Source organism: Durio zibethinus, chromosome 8, assembly GCF_047325235.1.
Source record: "Durio zibethinus cultivar Kanyao isolate XHJ-2024 chromosome 8, ASM4732523v1, whole genome shotgun sequence".
NCBI classification, from domain to species: domain Eukaryota; kingdom Viridiplantae; phylum Streptophyta; class Magnoliopsida; order Malvales; family Malvaceae; genus Durio; species Durio zibethinus.
Genome location: NC_143169.1, coordinates 5,341,479 through 5,361,235, shown reverse-complemented (window position 1 = coordinate 5,361,235; position 19,757 = coordinate 5,341,479). Strand labels below are relative to the sequence as shown.

Sequence of the window (19,757 nt, the reverse complement as noted above, 5' to 3'; positions counted from 1 at the left end):
TACGTAGGATTATGTGATAAATTACATAGAAAACAACAAAAGAAAAGAGAGAGATCGGTACAAAAAGGGAAACTTTTTTAGAAATCTCATGCTTCGGTATTTAAGAGTTTATATTATGGATAGTGAACAATTTTCTAATGTCTGATCTTGTCCTTTGACTAGGGAATCAAGTCAACACTACTTCCGTAACACTTCCACAATAATGCTTTCATTGTGTAAGTTTCCGCATTATTTTGATACATGATCTTATTCATATATTGTTGCGTTATCCTTCAATACCATAGAAAACATCCAATCCTTTTCATTCTGCCATTGTTGCATATCTAAGTTTCCCAGGGGACGAGCTTCATTCTATGTTGCGGCGGCAGTCGGACATGCCAGAATTGCGTGCAAGATTTTTTCATCAACCTCTTTGCATCGTGGACACAAACCTGATTTGAGTATCCTCCTCTCCTTAAGTTTTACATAAACCGTAGTTATCCGTGGCATAGTCTCCAAGCAAACGTTTTGATTTTGTTTGGGCTATTTGTCCTCCACAACTTGTCCCACCATTCCTGTTCAAGCTCACCATTAGGCACCTGGTTTGTAGACATCTCATGCTCTTCTGCCATTTGTATCCAATATCCACTTTTCACGTTGTATTCTTTGTCCTTTTCTTTGTCTTTAGTTTCTCTCGTCAGTCATCACTCTACAAGTTAAAACTTAGAAGCATCCATTTTACTTTAAATCCGAATTATGTGAATAAATTTTTTCTCAATATTGTTAGTTATAATTTGTTTTTAGATATAGATTATGCTTCATTTTCTGATTTAATAATCTTATAATTTCTTATTATTTTTATTTTCAGTTTCTTATTCTAACACCTTTTAGCTATATATTTATAATGATTTTAGTCAAGTTTTGATTTTTAGTTATAATCTTAGAGATAAATTTATATAAAATTTTTAAATATTACAAAAACATTTTTCTAATTTTTAGTTTAATATTTTAATATTTAAAAATTTTTTGAATATATTTATTATATAAATTAAATCTTAATAGACAGGTCTAAAAATCATTTTTACAATTAGGGCTGAACTGCTAAAATATATGAGATCTAAATTATCGAGCAAAATCAAACTTGAACAAACATATAAATTATTAATATTAAAGATAAACCTGACCCCGAATCTATTTTGTCCATCGTGAATACATCCAAGTAAAACTACAGTTTTCACCTTTTCAATCAATCTACCGTTGCTGAACAATATGTGTCTATTGGCCAGGTAAAAATCCCTCAACAGATTAACAACACAGCAACAAAAAGGGTGTTAAATGATTTGAACTTCACGAAGTACAGGGGAAAGAAACACTTCATACAACAGCAATAAGATTTAAATTCACCAAACAACAAATATTGTTTATGATTAAAACTCCGTGCCAGTGAGATCTCAAAGTAGAATTCCTACCCCACATAAGAGGTAATGAGAGTCATCATCTACATCCGTGGACTCCAAAACCATAGATTCCTCTCGCTACTAAATCCACACCGTGAGAATGTTTGCCTTACCAAATGATTGCGCAGTAAGTTTTCAAAACCACTTTCTCCGACTAGTTGATCCTTTATCACCAGATAGAAACCGGGGAAGGCTTAATAAACTATTAACCCTAGTAATTCCATCTAAGGCTGACCACTCTTCATCATCAGCAACTGAGATGCACTCAGCAAGACTCCTCTTAGACTGGCCTGGGAACTTCGAAGACAACTTTTCCTCTGTCGGTTCAGTTACAGGAACAATCTCAGTAGAACCTTGAAATGTGCCAGATTGGTCAAGACTTAAAGCATGAGAAACTCCCTTGTTATCATCAGTAGCCACCATCCTTTCTCCAGATTCCTTAGAAATCCTTGTTACGTCATTCTCTTCCATAGCTCCATTACTTGCAGGCAAACATTCCAGAAAGAGGCATACAACAGCACAATCGTCATTCTTAGAAGTAGGGTACTTAAGCCTCCATGCACGAGTAGCACAATCTACAAGTGCTCTGGCAGCTGTTGTGCGACTAGGCGCTGATGCTACAATATCGATGGCTTCCTTATTTGAAAGGACATCCCAAACCTGCACCAAAATTATAAACCAGCTCTCAGAGAATTTATATGAATTTCAGGTTAAAATGATTAAAGAAAAAACATATATGTCCTTACAATGGGAGGTATTTTTCCCCCTATCAAACACAAAAAGAATAAAACTTGCCAATTGCTTCATCTAAGCACATTGTCTCAAGGTGGCAGCATAAAGACAATATGTGAAAATCAAGGCAGAAGGAAGAGCATTTATAAATGGACTTCCTTACAGGCTATAATGAACAAAAAATGGTTACCCCAGCATCAATGTGTCAGAGTCCTACACAATTTTTTCAAGCAAACTAGTATGATGTGCTGTGAAGATGAAGATACCCCATCAGTGGCAAGAATAACAAATTCATCTCTTTCAGTAAGATGGCGGTAGAAAACATCTGGTACGGAAGTCAAACCAAAATCCTTCAGACAAAAGTCCCCAAAAGCTCTAGCCATTGCCAAACCAGGTGAGTCACTATTGGGCAACCATACACGTGCAACCTCAGGCTCATCTTGTAAGGCAAAGACCCTTCCCTTGCATTGCTGAATTCTAGCAGCTTCCTCTAAACATAAATATTGTAAGAGTTTTTAGTTCTATATAGTTATTCAAATAGGTTAGTACAAGTTATCATGCAATTTTGACTGAAAAAGAGGGAAAGTCTGTATGTGTGTGTGTGAGAGAGAGAGAGAGACTTGGCAAATCAGGCTTCAAGTCAACAGTCAATTGTATAGCAATCAGAGAATTATCTTTGTCTCTCACTGCCAGCACTGCTCTTGAGTCACCAACATTTCCAATTACAAGATCCTGACCCTGGAAAGCCATATTTGTCATAAAATGGTTAGACAATGTGGAAAAAAGCTTTCAAGATATCTCAAACGAAAATTTATTGGGAAAACTCTACGACATGTACAATGCAGAGATGCACACATTAGCATGCGCAATTTAACATACTTCAAATCCTAAATGTCCATACACGCATTAATATATCTCCATTGATGATACATGAGCATTTGCAGCAAATTTTGAAAATACTTACCTGTCTTTGTTTAGAAAATTATCTAAATCCATTAACCATCCAAAATGTAAAAGTTGAAGCCGGATAATACATCCGAAAGCTTGATTAACAGACCCATAGAGATAACTAATTTTGAATTTTAGTTCATGTCATGACTATTACCTGCTTAACCAAAGTAACAGCAGTTGTCCCACTGCAGAAACAATCAATTGTTGAATGCAACTTTAATTCCTTATCCGTTAACTTGAAAGCTTTTAACATAGACTGTTTAAGAGGTAAATACATCTCTGGGCGTTGTTCATTTTCTTCAATCTCTAATGACTCACAGCATTCATCATCCATGCTCAAAGATCCAGTATCCTCAGAGATAGTGCTTTCAGGAGTATTTTCGCCCTTATTGAGACTGTTCTGATCACCAGCAAGACTACCTTTCCATTTGGTACACAAAATAATAGGAAGAGAATCTCGGACTTGCTTGGCAACCATGTGGCCATAAGGACCATGACCATCAAATACACCACAGAATATTGTGTCACTTCTCGAACTGAAATTCTATTATAGAAACAAAACCAAGTCTTCACGTATTGATGCCATAGAGGAAAAAGAAGAAATAAAAATATGTTTTAATCTAAAAAAAAAGAAAATAAATACATAACAAACTCAATTAAAGTGACAATGATAGAGAAGTTATGTTAAAGAAAATGACACAACAAGAAAACCAGGGGCAGAACCACATTCAAAAGTAGAGTGTCCATGGATGCCTCCAAAGATTGGAAAACAAGAAAATTAGAAAGAAAATTTCCCTTTAGACACCCCTAAAGTTTTTCCCTGGCTACCCTTTCTGTCGACAAAATTAGTAAATCAATAGATAGTTTTTTATATATTATAAGTGGACACCTCCCAAAAAAATCCTGGATCTACCACCAAAGAAAGAACCACATAGAAAAAATTATAGGCACTAAGACTAACCTCCCAAACAAGCATGGCATCCTGATTGGTCCCTTTCTTCCCCTGTTGGGTATACAAGCATGCAACATTGCTGGCACCATTCAGAAACATCCTCCCTGATATTCGATGGAGCTCTGCCTCATCCATGGGCACTAACCCACTTGATATCTTCCTCCACCTCCCTGACCCATGCCTTTGCTTCTGCTTCTTGGCTGAAGCGCATGTTGTTGTTATAGCCGTGGATGCATCTATCACTTGGTCATCCCTTTTGCTGCCACTTTTTCCTTTGGCTATGGATGAGCAGCAAGAACCCATCTCAATGTCCTAAGTCCCAGATGAAATCAAAATAAAATTAAAACCCATTCCAAGCATCAAAACTGCCTTATTAATCATAGCTTTTACCAATATTTACATCATTAATTTTCCATTAGGATTTAGAAAGGTTAGGTTAAAAGAGAGTTAACCTGACAAAAAGAGAGACAGAGATCAAAGCATTTGGAAAGTAACCACGTGTCTCACAAGCATCTCATTGCCAGCTCATCATCCAACCTAGCTGAACACATTTTCCAATGATCATCAAGTGATTATGTAAGGAGAGCTAATGGATAGTGCACACTGCAGAATACCTTCTTTGCTAAGCACTTTATTTCAACCTGAAAATGGGGTTAAGATTTTAGATGTTAACTAGATAAAAAGAAAAGGAAAATTTAACATAGAGAGTATTTATTTTTAGTTTAATCTTTTGCTTAATTAAAAGAAAAATGGTGCAGCAGGCTTAATTAAGCAGAAATTTATTAAGGAGTGCGCTAATATAAATTTTCATACAAAAATGGTGCTGCAACCCTAGTGACCAAGTTTGATTTTTTCTTCCTTTCCTCCTTTTGCTTAAGAATATAAATTTTCATTATTACACATTTCATTTGGCTGGTTTTCTTGGGTTATTGAACTCAATTCTCCAAAACTCTGATTTTATCTCCTTTAACATGCATATTATTATAAAAATTCAAGACTAGATCATAAAACAAGATATCAAAGCAATTGGAAATAGGAGAACCTATGCTTTTCCAACAGATTTTGACCCTAGATCCTGCTGGATTTTCATTGTGTTATTAAAAAGTTGGCACAAATTTTTAACGCAATTGTGTATTTTTTTTACTTTTTTATTTTCTGATAGATTTGTTTGTACACATTTTTGTGATACCATGGCTTCATTTTGTTAGAACTTTTGCTATTTACTTTTTGCTTGTAGAAGAGACACAATGAAATACAAAAGCAAAAAATTTTGGAAAGTCATACACAAAATATGTAATTCTTTTAGATAACAAAATACATGATTCTACTTTTACATAGACTAATTATGTTATAATTGGTGTTATATTGTAATTAATTATGACATTTTTGTTTACATTTCACTTTTGCTTTATAGCAATTTTTCAAAAAGCAAAGAATGAATAGCAAAAGCACCAATCAAATGGAGCATAAGGATTGAAATTGACAATTTGGGGTTGTGACTTGAGACCTATTATCTTTCAATGCTATTGATACTCTTTTTTTTTTTTAATGGTTTACAATTATTTTTAATAAATATCTATTTGTTTGGTGTTCTAATTATAAATTGGTGTTAAGACTTTATAATGTAAATTTTAATGGTAATCTTACCATATGGGAAATTTAATTACAAATTAGGACTACTATTTTCATTTGAAATGATGCGTTCAATTTATCTTAATATGAATGGTCTTTCACTCTTTTGGTGCCTTTGATTTGCAGCTACCACCTACATATTAAATAAATTCACAATTTTGTTTTTTCAAACATTGCTTCAAGACATTGCATAAAAAAAAACTTGGTTGTTGAGATAATTGCCTGTTTAAATTTAGTAAATACTATTTCTTTTACCTTTATAGCATAAGTATCAACATCCTCCTTGAATTTAGAGCAAACACATGAAGCAAAAAACATTTTAGAGGTCTTGCTAGCGGGTGCCCTATTTTTTAAGGGTTTTCTTAGGGCACACTTTAAATACTACCACCATACATCATTTTTATCAGCAAAAGAAAAATTACAAGCAGACTAATATTGGTTTTTAAAAGCTTTTAAACTCTTTCCTCAATCTAAAATGCCCTTCAATATCTTTGTCTATTGTTTGTTTGTCTCTTTGACTTTCTATCCAAAAAAGTTAAATTTCAAAAAGACTGAAATATTCTTTCAAGCATTGTGTCCCTTCCCTCCCAAAAACACTCTCTAAAGAGCCAATGGGAACAAAGTGAAAGGTACTGAAATAGCCTCTGTAGTACAGTGCAAACTATTCAGACCTTTGTGTGCATTCCACCAATCTTACCTGCTTCTTGTCCAAATATTATTGGCATTACATACCAACTAAATATAATTTTTAAAGTGTATCAAATTGCTTAAAAAGGTAGCTCTCTCTCTATATTTTATATTTTATCTTTGGAATTTTTTGTACACGTTTAATACAATTTTTATTTGTTTCCAAGAAAGATAATTTTCATTTTTTATAAGGATATCATTACATGATAAAATAATTTTTATATGGCTTTTTATTACATTTTTTACATTGTAGCTTAGCTTTTTACGGAGAAAAATATTGAAAGCCGTATTGTAAAATGGAGGAAAAGGCTATAAAGCTTTTAAAGACCATTATTAGTCTGGTTGTAATTTTTCTTTTACAAATAAAAATGGTGGCAGGTGGTAGCATTTAAAGATCCTTAAACAGGTTCCTTAAAACCATTAGCAAACCCATTTTTTAATTATCTGCATTTCATGCAAGATATATTCTTAGAAATCACATCGGGCATTTCTTTCAGATTTGAGTGTTACACAGTTCAATCAAGTTTTGTTGGATTTCAAACTTGAAACATTAATAAATTTCTTGCACTTTGCTTGCTTTTATTTCATTTGACATCATTGGCATCTTCGCCTATTTTAATAAAGTTAATTAAAGATTCCTCATGCAAGGACTAAGAACTAATAATCTAATTACAGTCTAAATATTATCGCAGATAACAATTTTAATTTTTATGAACAATGTGGATCTAATAGTATTCGTTTCATATAGTATATTTTATGCATTTGTAAATGATTCTCTTTTACAAAGAAAATAAAGGTGGAATGCTAAGTGTTGTGGAAGTTTCAACATTTTATTTTGAATGAACAATGGAGCATAAACCAGTCTACTCTGTGCCCTCCATGAAGACTCTAACTATTTTGTCAATTAACATCAATTTCATACAAAACAAAAACAAGAGTTCAATCTAAGTATGACTTAAGATGGAGTTATTATTCAGTATCAACTATGCTCTTAAATTTGATGTGTTAAAAGTTTCTAAATGTAAACACTTTGTTCCAAAACCAAGATATAGAAAATAGCATCAAAACTATTAATTGAAACTTACTAACACCATTGATGCAAACTTAATTCAATATAATTATGGATGATGGTTCAAAATACAATGAATGAAAGCTTCAAAAGTTATGTGCTCAGTGTGCTCTAGTCTTTGGCAAATTCTATGTTCAATTTGGAATTGAATAATAATAATAATAATACCATTTGAAACTAAAGGAAAACAGAATAGTTTCACAAATATGAACTGGGTGTAATCAAATTGATTCCCACTTTAAGCATTGAATTAACAGGAGTGATGGAAAGCAATTAAGAAGTGGTTCAAAATCATAGCAATTAACATAAATGAGCCATGACTAGCTAACCAACTACTTAGTGAGACATAATTAACCGCATTCATCGCGGTACCTACATCACTTATATCATTTAAAGAAGCTAAAGAAGAATAACTCACATACTACGTAGAGTTATACTGTCTTTTTTGGATGGCCTTCATCTATGTGACTTCTTTTATTTAACTATCCTATAAATAAATTAAATTAACGTTAAGAAAAACTAAACTGAAATCATATATTTTTTGAGTAGCTCGAAGAGAGTAAAATCCAGGATCATCAAATTCGCAATTTTCAGAAGAACAAGAGAAAGAAACTAATTACCTTGAAAATCTAACCGCAGTAGCAGAGCTTCAAAAAATTTAGGGCTCCGATTCTCGTTTAACTTGAAAATTCAAAAGGCGATACTCAGAAATCCAAGTAACCAAACAGAGACTTTTGTTCTGAAGAGAAAGAAAAGAAAAGAAAATTTTGAAATAACTTGCTTGAGGTATGAGAAAGAAACCTTTTTCGGCAGCAAAGCACGATCGACTGAGGATGATTTTGAAAGTACAATAAAGTGAGGAAATTTAGAGAGGAGGAATCGATGGCAGAATCAGTATTAGGGTTTTGGGGAAACAGGAGAAGTTTGGTGTTTTTTTTTTCCCCCTTAAATTGTCAACTTTGGTGTGAAAAGATTAAAAAAAGAAAGGGCGGTTGAAATGTTTGAGTGAGTGGAGGTGAGTAGAGGGAGGGATGCTGTGCTTGCTTTGCTTGGCACTTCCCAATTCTCCCGCAGGCGCGGGTACCGACTGTCGTGTGGTGTGTGGGAAGATGCTCACCCTGTCCCTCTCTGCTTATTGCTCTGTCTGCCCGGTGGCATGTGTATTTTGTTTTTGTAATATAATATTTACTATAATATGACTACTGGTAGTATTACAATTAGTGGGAGTATTTGTTGCATATCTAATCATCTTTATATTTCTTTCTTTTCCAGCAAACACATTAATTGAGGTAGCTTCACCCCCAATCACTGCTAGGTGACTATTGTTGGGTCGGGTCAGGTTTTTATCAGAGGTCTCTTTTTGGCTTTGCTTGGTAGAGGCTATAAAATTAAAAAGATAAAAATTATTTTTTATTGATGTATTTTGCTGAAGAAATAAACTAATTTAGAAAAATATAATTTTTGTTACATTCATTATTTGATAGAATTGAAAAATAAAAAGAAAAAATGAATTATATGTTTTACTACTATAATTTTTTTAAATTAAAATAAAAATTTCAAATATGCGTGATAATCTTGTAAATTACTCATACCTTCCTTATTTTCTCTCATTTTATCTTTTTAATTTAAAATAATTTTATATTTATGAATAAATTTAAAAAAGTTAATCGTATATATTTTCTTTTCTCTCACTTTTACTTCCTATTAGGTGCACTTAAATTTTTTTTTTCACTTTTTCATTATGTTATAACTATCTTTTCAGTTTTCCACTATATATAGCACACCATTTAAGAATTACGTTCTGAGTCCTCTAACTCATCATTTAATTATTGTTTTATTAATGAAATAAAATTTTTAATATTTAAATATTTTTATAATTAAATTTTTTTATATTTACATATTTTTTAGAATTAAAATGTTCAAAATTTGAGATTTAATGTTGGGACCAATTCTTAATTAAAAATATAATCTTTAATTTTACTCAAATCAAGATTAAATATTTTCAAATTTGTTCAAATAAATTTTTTTTAACAAAAGTAAACTACTTACCCTATTAACCATGTGAATAAAAAGACGTGACAAATAACATGTAATAGCTGTGAAAAACTAACTCATAAAAATTATTAAATGAAAATTTTAATTATTTTTTTTCATTCTCTATACCATTTTACATTTTCTCTTACACTCATTTTTTCTCAACTTCTATTTATTCTTGCTTAGATTCATCATTATTACTTTGAAACAACATCACTAACAATTATAAGAAGATGTTTATTGTTAGGAGCATTTTTAGGTTCAAAAGATAAAATCATCCTTTTTTCATTAAAGGCAACCGATAGATAACCAAGGGTATTTATTACTTTTAAGCTAATTTGAATATCAGACCAACTTAACATCTACATTATCACGTCAACTCGGTCACCTCATTATCCTGCTTAAATGATCCCTTTTTTTATACTGACTTGTCACTCCCTGAGTAGACAACCAACATCTAAGTTAGTTCGACCTACCAGGTCATCCTAACCACAGGGCTGATCATGAGTAGCTCAAGCTGCCCTAAAACTTCTCACCCTCAACTATAAATAAAACCATTCAAGTATTATTTAGACATTTTACACTCTCTTATACTCTTCTTTCTCTTTCGTATTTCTTTCTTTGATCGACCTTTGAATTGAATGTCGGAGCTTAAATGCTGAAAAAACTCTAAACCTTTGCCTTTAATCACTATTTTTCTTTTTTTTTTTTTGTATTTTTAAGGTTTCATCCCTCAGCTTTAAGCTTGGCACCAACATTTGGCGCACCAGGTAAAGGCTTTCATCATCTAGCTAAGCTAAACATCATGCCAGTTAGAAAAGAGAGTTCATAAGGAAAAAGAACCAACTACTCAAGTTGGAACCAAAACATATACCAATGATTGACCTGTCAACCAACCTGCACCTACATAAGCAATTCCTATAATGAAACAGTTCCAAGCCTTAACGCAACAATTACAATCCTTCAAAGAGATGATTCAAAGCCTTACACCTCCATAGACCTCTAAGGTAATCGACTTAGCTGTCATTGAAAGACTGCCAGTTGAAAGGCAGTCGAGCTACGAGGATTTTAAAGCATCGTCAGCTTCACATGAAAAAAAAAAAAAAAAAAACCCACCACCCTACCTAGCCATTACTAAACTCACACCTTAACATAAGTCACCACTTTAAAATCCAAACAAATTAACTTAAAACCTTAACCAAATAGAGATCTGAAAGCTAAGATGCAAACCATAGAGAATGAGTTAAAAGGAAAGGTCGTAGCATTCAAGGATGAACTTGAGTTCTTAGAGACCTCATCATTTATTGAGGAGATTACAAAATAATGCCCTTAAAAGAATTCAAAATATGGACCTTTTAAAACTTATGATGATACTTCTAACCCTTTTGATCATCTAGAGTTTTATCGAACTAACATGATGATGTAAAGGATGAACAAAACTCTTATGTGCAAAGAACTAGCTACCACACTCAAAAAGGCAACTCGATTTTGGTATTATAGTTTAGAACCGAGATCCATCATAACCTTTAAAAAGCTTAGTCATGTTTTTTTGTCCTTTTTTGTAAGCAGCAAAAGAATAAAGAAAACTACAGTAAGCTTAATATTGATTGAATCTTTTTTTGATGATGTCAACAATGAGCATACATGGATCAAAATACCAACATAATTATTATTGAAATGTGATACGTCTCTCATGCTATCATTGATTAAATTTGTTTACACTGATTTAGAACATAGGTTTGTTGATTCTTCATACCTTAGAAAAAGAGCTATAGTAACTTCATTCAATGAAACTGTTGATTTAATCAATGCAAATGTTCTTTTTTTTTTTTTTTAGTGATACTAAAATATATTACAATTATGATTGAATTGTGAATGCTGATAGTGATATTAGTGATGTTGATACTTTATATCCTTTAGAATTCTAAAATTCATTAACTTTTGCTAAAGTGCCTAATCATGAACTTTAATTAAAATTAAGGTGAGTCATAATGCTATTTAGAAATCTCAATCAAATATCAAGTTTATGCAATGGTGCTAAACTTATTATCACACAACTAACTGCAAATGTTATTGAAACTGAAATTATTAGTAGTAATCATATAGGAAATAAAGTATTCATTCCTAGGATTTGTATTAAAGTTAAATATCATAAATGGTCATTTATTTTTAAAAGAAAATAATTTCTTGTTCGATTATCATATGGTCTAACCATCAATAAGAGTTAAGATCAAACTCTTGAATTTGTTAGAATCTATTTGCCTAAACTTGATTTTAACCATGAACAATTATATATTACAATATCTATAATCATTCATAAAGGAAGTTTGAAAATACTAATAGAAAACTTAGATGGAAAAGTAAATTGTTACACAAAAAATATTGTGTATCAAGAATTTTTTAATGAGTTGACACAAGGTTGTTTATTATATGCTCTTTAATTATTTCTTTATAATTAAATATCTTTTCATGGTTATTATGAATAAATTGCCTTTTTCTTTGCTTTCTATATTGAATATCATTGATATTTTTCACTTTGAAGTTATAGTTTTTTATTAACTATATATATGTCTTTTTATTAAAAGATTTTTCTTATTGATTCAATTTGTTGAGGTGTGTGATTACTAAGTTTTGTTTTTGATTTTATTCTTTTTTTATAACTTGTTATATGTGTAGGCAATGAGTGATTATCAAGCTTCAGATCAACTTAAACATTATGAACATTTTCAAAAAATCAGAATAAATGTTGTTAGAACGTGAGATTCAATGCTTCTCAATTTTGAAAGAAAATTTATAAGTCTTAATTTGTTAGTTGTTGTTAAAAAGGTAAAAATGTAGTTTAAATATTAATAAATTTTTATGATTTATTGAAAATGACACGATACAATCACTATGATGTTTATATTTCATATGTCGCAAGATGCCATATAAGTTTCGATAACGAAAAGTGATACGCATTACTTTAGACCAAAGTTAAAGAAAAATTCTTCGTATGAAATATTTGACTTTTTTGATGAGCAAAGGAAATCATTTTTCAACTCTATTTCAGCTCTTTTTGTCATTTACTTTGTGCGTATAACAAAAATTGTTGAAATTTTTTATCCTCTTAGATGTTATCCTCTGCATTACTTTGAATTCCAATCGTTTGAATCACTCTTACAACGTGTTGATACCAATTTGTTTTTAACAGGTAATTGTTATTCTTTTTTGATTAACAATCATAATTAACTATCATTGTATTTAACTTTGTATTTCAGATATTAATAATTTATTGATGCTGGTTATACCATTCTTTAATTATAGATATTATAGGGATCCTTATAGGTGTTAGATATGTTGTTAAAACTTATGGCAAAGACAAATAAGATGAAGTTAATAGACATAGCATCTTGCTGTAAAATCAAAAGTTAATACGTGTGTTATAACTTTATATTATATTTAATACATATTTAAAATAATAACAATATAATTTTTTTTCTAGTGCTGTGACTTTGAATGTGACATTGTGGGCTACAAATGTTAATATTTCAAAAGAGGATTTGTTGCAATCACAATTATAGACTAAGCTTTCTTATTCCTTAATATATTAACTATTTTTAATACATTTTCTTAAAGAAATTGAATCCAATTTTTATTAATATTTTTGACAATTAAAATAAGAAATCCAACTCTCAACAATTGCCACAAACCCTATAAGCATTCCATTAAAGACTTATTGTGCCAAAGACCTACACAATCACCAAACTACACTAGCCCAATAAAATATGCAAAGCATACACATAAGCGATCATTATTAAATTTTTTGCACTCTCATACATGTCTCATATTAAGATTAAATTTATTAGTTGGTTTTATTAAATTATAAAATCAACAATTAATAGTAGTCCATATTATGAAAAATTTTAACACTAGTTACTAAAATTATGAGTCAAATACTCTACTAACCGATCACATACTATTGACATATATTATGTCATTTGAAAATTGTAAATTCATCAAAATAAATCTATGCCCCAAACCCTTGTCTTGAAAATAAGATCAATGAATTTTTTTTAGTATAAGTTTATTAGACAATCTAACATTTATTGCATAAATTTACTTTGAAAAAACATAGTACAAACAAATTTGATCTTATAAAGTAAAATTTTTGCTTCAGCATTAATGGAAAATAGTGTTAGAAAAATAAAAAAGAATAAATTATATTAAGACAGTTCATTTTAGAAAGCATTTATGATACAAAAGTAATAAGTGCAAGTGAGGTATTTATAGAATCATAAAATATGTGATATAGTAGATATTATGTAGATTCAAGCTTTCTATTTTGTTTATTCCTGATTTTTTTATTACTTTAGTATAAAGAAAAAAATGTCAAGAGTAATTTTAGTATTCCCTAATTTCTTTTACATTTAAAAAAATGTAAGATATGAACCAACAGTAAAATTTTTGCTACAAGCAAGTTTGATTTATTTTTGCTGCTTGTTTTTTCCAAGTAATTTACTTAAGCTTAGCCAACAGAGGGGAATGAGATGGTCGTGTTGAAAAGTAAAAAATGGGTGAGTTTAGTTATATATTCCTCCATTTAAAACCAGCATCTTTCGTGTCAATGTAAAAAGAAAGAAGAAAAGGCTTCTTTATTCTCAGCTCTCAACCAATAATGAATAATTCTTGCTCCTAACACACAGTTTGGCTATTTATAGTCATAATCTAAGCTTTCTCCCAACACCAAAAGAATTTTATCTACCTAAAACCTATTTATAGATTCATTTCATGGTTTGGCTCTATCGCTCTTCCTTTACCCTTACACTATTAGAATTTTTGCTAATAACAATTAAATTTTATCGATAAAAATTTTATATTACTAAATACTGATGAATTGCAAACAAAATATCGACGGATTACCAATGAAATGCTAACATAATTAAAAAAAAAAACTTTTATTGACAAATTACTGAGGAATTAATTCCATCAATATTCTGTAGGTGATACTTTGGTGTGAATTACCACGAATTTTATTGACAAAATTTTTTGTTAATAATTCTATTGGTAAAAGTTACCAACGAATTTAGCAATGAAAAAATTACATGTTATTGATGAAAATCCCGTCGTTAAATTCCTCGATAAAACAAAAAAATTTTGAACCCCCACTTGAGCAACACCAAGCCATTTTCCTCACTTTTTTCCAACAATCCCTAACATCTGAAGTTCCCATTTTATCCAGCAATATTTTTTATTAAATATTTTATTTTATCATGTATTTTATGTCATATATTTGTTGAGTTTAGGGTTTAATTTTTTGTTATAAATTTATTGAAATTTACTTGCATTTTGGTTACCAATTTGTTGAGTTTTTGTTGGTTATACATTTGTTGAAATTTGCTTGGATTTATATATTTATTGAGTTTTTATTGATTATATATTTGTTGAAATTTGTTTAGTTTTGGTAATATATTTGTTGAAATAAGGTAGTTATATATTTTTGTTGGATTTTTTTGTTGAGTATTAATATTGAGTATTATTAATGTTTTTGGGTTTATTTTTAGTATTGTTGAGGAATTTTTTTATTTGTTGAGTAATTTATTTTTTATTTGTGAAAGTACTATTAAAATTTGCTGGGTTTCATTATAAATTTATTACCTTTTAGATGTGTAAGATTTATATTAGTTAATTTAGGTTTAATATGTACTAAGATTTAATATATATTTTGATGGATGTTTTATATTTAATATTTTCTAATTTTAATAATAATTATAAAAATTAAAATTATTTATGTTTATTTGAGGTAATAATTAGGTTTGATGTAGAATAATATTTATATTTGTTTTGAAATAATTTATATATTTGATAGTTTTGTAAAATTTATATATTACTAATTATTGAAATTTTGTGGTTTTATTGTATTGATCAAACTTAATATAAATAAATTAAATTGTTCTATTTTATTCTTCTTTTCCATAATGTATCTGTGAATGTGCATTTTGAAAGTTGGTTTAGGTGAATGTATATTTTGTAATGAATATGATTGTTTTTTCATTTTCATCATACTAACTTGCTTTATTTTTCATTCTACCTACTTTGAAAGTAGAACAAGCTTTGACATAGAAGTGTCTTGATCAGAGAAAATTTTTGCAAAACCGATGGAATTGCATTAAGAAGCGTAAGATCAAAAGTAAAATTTTGTCATTAAAACCAATAATATTTTGTTATGAATATGTTATTTTGTAGTAGGTATGATGAATTTTTGCAAGAGCTTTTATGCCATTGATGGACTATTTGTTAAAAGTAGACCAATAATTACCTCATATTATCATTTAAATAATTTTGTTTAGTATAGTAATAATTGCTCATATGGTCAATTAATAAAGAGGTTTAACACTTTACATGATTTTAATTGCTCATATTTCTATTCAATTTGGGTTCAATAATGGACAAAGATTGTTCTTGGATGTACTCTCATGTAGATGTTAATAGATAGATTACTCAAAACTTTTATGATGGTGTAGAGAAATTTATTGGATATGTTTATTCTCAACCAAATTTTATTAGTAATGGAAAGATTAGGTGTCTTTGTACCGAATGTGAGAATAAAAGGTTTCTAAAAGTAAAAGTTGTGCGTAAAATACCTTTATTATAAAGGGTTTATTATAGGTTATACGAGTTGGATCTCACATGAGGAGTTAGAAGCATGATAAGCTTTTTAAATAAATAGAGATATCTTTAAACCGACGAAGAAAATAATATTTTATTGTTTGTTTTATATGCTTGTTTTTATATATTTTGCTAATTTCATTTAATCTTGTATTACTAAAACAATATTATATATTTTTGTTTTTTCATTGTGTTATTGGAATACTTATGGAATATTTTTGTTTTATAAGGATTAGATGATAGGACGTTGTGAAAAGAGTACAATCCATCGAGGTGATTTTAGGATAGTATCCATAATAAGTGATTTACATATCGAGTTATCATCAAAACCATTATAGCATATGGGTCAACTTTACCATGTGGGTCAGCTTTACCATAGATATAATATGATCGATCATACTAGTCACTCCATCACCAATGATGGATGATCCACTAGTTGGAGAAGAAGAAGGAAGGACAACTAAAAAGAAGATTAAGGGAAAACAAAAGGTTATCGATTCCTACAGATCTAAAGAAACGGGTGTGGATTACTTCGCTAGGAGAAAGGTATTAATTGTTTTCTTATTGTTGTTTGCTTTTTAATGAATTCATTTAGTTAAACTAATTTTACTAACAAATGAATGTTAGTAGTTGTTTTGAGCAATCATCGGTTACCTAAAAAATTTTAGGAATAATTCAAGCAAATTATACTAGTCCATAGCTGACATGGGGTAAAGTACCTATGTCAGTTAAGTTTATAATGTTTGATAAATTTAAGGTAGTAAATGGATATTTATTTATTTTTCTATATATATTTATTTTATTTGAATTAGAAATTTAAATTATTGTCAATGACTTATTGTTTTCTTATTTATTTGTTAGAAAAAATATCAGTGGGCTGAGTCAAATGATGATCTTATTCAATGAGTATGGAATAATACTTCAAAGAATCAATTGAAAGACTTATTGTTCGACAAGAGAGAATTGGCAATGAAAGAGCGTGGAGTTGATAACATCATAGACTATAGAGATATGAAGCAAAAGTAGATCATAGCTTCGATTTAGGATGCTCTTAATGATAGTGTATGGAGCACTTCAAAATGAAAAAACATCTCCTTCAAAGTCAAATAAAATCATTAGACACAAAAAGAAAAAAGTATTACCAAGCACACTGGTGACTCGATTGCTTTTCTTGTTCATAAAAAAAGAATGGTACGATTTTTTTTACGAGTTATTTTTATCATTAAAAGTTAATAAATTATATAAATTGTATTGTTACATGTTTCAATGTAGTCACGTGAGTTGCAACGAGAACCACCTTTACATAACTTTTTAATCACACTTATAGACATTCAGGAAGACGTAGTGATCTCGTTAACAACAAGTACAAAGTTGTTAGCGTATATGACTTTCAAATGATTATGAATAATTTGAAATTGCTACCTTCTTTATTAAAATAAATAATATCTTGTGTGTTTTGTGGTGCAAAGACTTTGTGAAAAGTAAAAACTGTTGCATAATTTACTTTGTGCTTCTAGTTATGTATTGTGATTGTTGCTTAACTATCTTTATAGTGTATTACGATGAGATGATATTTGTGAAATGTGAAAATTATTGCTTTTTTAAATTGTGATGATGGTTATGTATTGTGATTGTTGATCAACTACCATATATTACATATTTTGCATTATGATGATGATTGCATATTGTGATTATTGATAAGCTATATATGTTAATAGAATATTACAATGACTAGTTATTTGTGAAAGGTTTCTAAGTATTTAGATGAGATCATATTTGTGAAATGTGAAAATTATTGCATATTTTCATTTGTGATTCTGTTTGTTTATTATGATTGTTGATGAAGTATTTAGTGAAATAATTGAAAGCAAAGACATTGTAAGAAATCCTATATTAAACTAGATAGTTTGGTGTATATTGAAATGCAATGACTTTGTAAAATGTGAAAACTATTGCATATGTAATAATCAAATATTTACGTTGTGAATTGTTTGAAGTAGTGATATTTTAATGAACTATACAAGTCCTATAGTAAAGATTATTTTTTTAAACTCTTTGTAAGAAAACTATACTGTAGCATTATCTTAGAAATATGGTGAAATTATTCCAATCATCTAGATTTCGATCCACAATCATGGACTAAAGCTATTGAAGGGGTTGAAGCTAAGCACACTCATGTATATGGCTTTGGATCAGCAAATAGATTTAGGACTTCCTTCTCTCAACTTAGTCCACTGTTACAAAAAGATCATCTAACTTTGTTTGTGGTCTGTCATTTGTGCCTCTTTAGGTTTGTCAGCATCAAATAAAAGAATTAATTGATGAGTTGAGGATTGAGCTGAGAGCCAAGCTTAGGTCATTCATGGATTAGATGATATAGTTGATAGGGTCTAGATAGACTCCACCACCACAATATTCTAGACCTGATGACGGCAATAGAAATTCTAGATTAGGAGGCACAATAGCAACATAGTGACATTTTTTTTTTTTTGGATTTGTATGAGGTATTTGATGGATAGATGTTATGAATGTTTTATAGATGGATATTTTATGATGTTTTATATATGCTATGGATGTTTAATGGATATTTTATGATTTATTCGATGGATGTTATTTGGATTTGAAATTTTAATTAATAATAATAAAATATTTAAATAATTACATATGTTTAAATTATAATTTACAAGTTTCAAAAATAATTATAGGTTTTTTGAATAATTATAATATTTTTATTTAAATTATTGTTGAAACTGTACTTTATCAACGAAATATATTGACGGAATTTCACTATTACCAATGAAATTTTGATAATTACTGATGGATTACCGATAGAAAAAACTTTTTTGTGATTGGTTTCATACTTATTATCAACGAATTCAACAATAAAAAATTTTGTCGGTAAATTATTGACGAAAAATTTCGTAAGTAAAACCATTGATAATAAATTTGTTGATAATTATCGATGAAATTTATCAATAAATTTTTTGTCGATAATTACCAATAAATTTCAATCATTACCAATGAAACATCATTATCAACTTAGTTACCACTAACGTAATTTTTTCATCATCATTGTTATTACCAATGAAATTTTAACTTTTACTAATGAAAAATTTTATTGGTAAAACCCAATTTTTTGATAGTGTTATATACGCTGCGCAGGAAGGGAAAAAGGTCGTTGATCCAATTCTCACCTATTTTATATGGGGCATCAGCCTTGCCTTGCTACGTACTGAAGCTATTGATGTGGAACCCTTTTTATTATGTAACCATTAGTAATTGATTCACCGGTGAAATGAAAAGGTAATACATTTGTGTCAAAGGATCAAATAGGCTTATGGAATGAATGGAGTTTCGGTAGTAAGTATATCCTTGCTCTTATATATAATAAATATATATTACGAGAAGGATCTACTTATTCTAGTCTATCTATTACATTTTTCTTGATCATTGGATCAAAATTACTAAAATTAAAAATATTCTTTTGATTCAATTTTATTATGAATTTAATTTTGACTTAATTGACAAAAAAAATGTAAGAGTTACATTAATATAAATAGAACCCCACTCATATATATATATATATATATATATGTCATGGACTGAGTTGGTTTTGATC

At 29.5% G+C, this 19,757-nt stretch overlaps 1 protein-coding gene across 5 annotated transcripts; it reads right to left on the bottom strand.

Annotated features, from left to right (window-relative positions):
- Positions 1 to 1,120: 1,120 nt before the first annotated feature.
- LOC111278777 (putative protein phosphatase 2C 6) lies at positions 1,121 to 8,601 on the bottom strand. Of its 5 annotated transcripts, none has more exons than XM_089764628.1 (10): positions 8,261 to 8,601; positions 8,080 to 8,140; positions 7,878 to 7,946; positions 4,686 to 4,712; positions 4,524 to 4,612; positions 4,081 to 4,383; positions 3,274 to 3,663; positions 2,789 to 2,906; positions 2,435 to 2,658; positions 1,121 to 2,096 (listed from the first exon to the last, which is right to left on the bottom strand). In XM_089764628.1, the coding sequence occupies exons 6-10, from the start codon at positions 4,372 to 4,374 to the stop codon at positions 1,572 to 1,574; spliced, it is 1,551 nt and encodes a 516-aa protein (XP_089620754.1). In that variant the 5' UTR covers positions 4,375 to 4,383; positions 4,524 to 4,612; positions 4,686 to 4,712; positions 7,878 to 7,946; positions 8,080 to 8,140; positions 8,261 to 8,601; the 3' UTR covers positions 1,121 to 1,571. The 5 variants fall into 5 exon arrangements, with proteins under 5 accessions (XP_089620754.1, XP_089620755.1, XP_089620752.1 ...); XM_089764629.1 differs by having other exon boundaries at positions 4,524 to 4,608; XM_089764626.1 differs by lacking the exon at positions 7,878 to 7,946.
- Positions 8,602 to 19,757: the final 11,156 nt, after the last annotated feature.

What these genes read in the sequence shown, in the direction of transcription:
- LOC111278777 (XM_089764628.1), bottom strand. Translation starts at nt 4,374, where the DNA reads ATGGGTTCTTGCTGCTCATCCATAGCCAAAGGAAAAAGTGGCAGCAAA. An exon ending in CTGTTACTTTGGTTAAGCAG is followed by an intron (nt 2,907 to 3,273) that starts GTAATAGTCATG and finishes ATGGCTTTCCAG; the next exon opens with GGTCAGGATCTTGTAATTGG. An exon ending in CTTGAAGCCTGATTTGCCAA is followed by an intron (nt 2,659 to 2,788) that starts GTCTCTCTCTCT and finishes ATTTATGTTTAG; the next exon opens with AGGAAGCTGCTAGAATTCAG.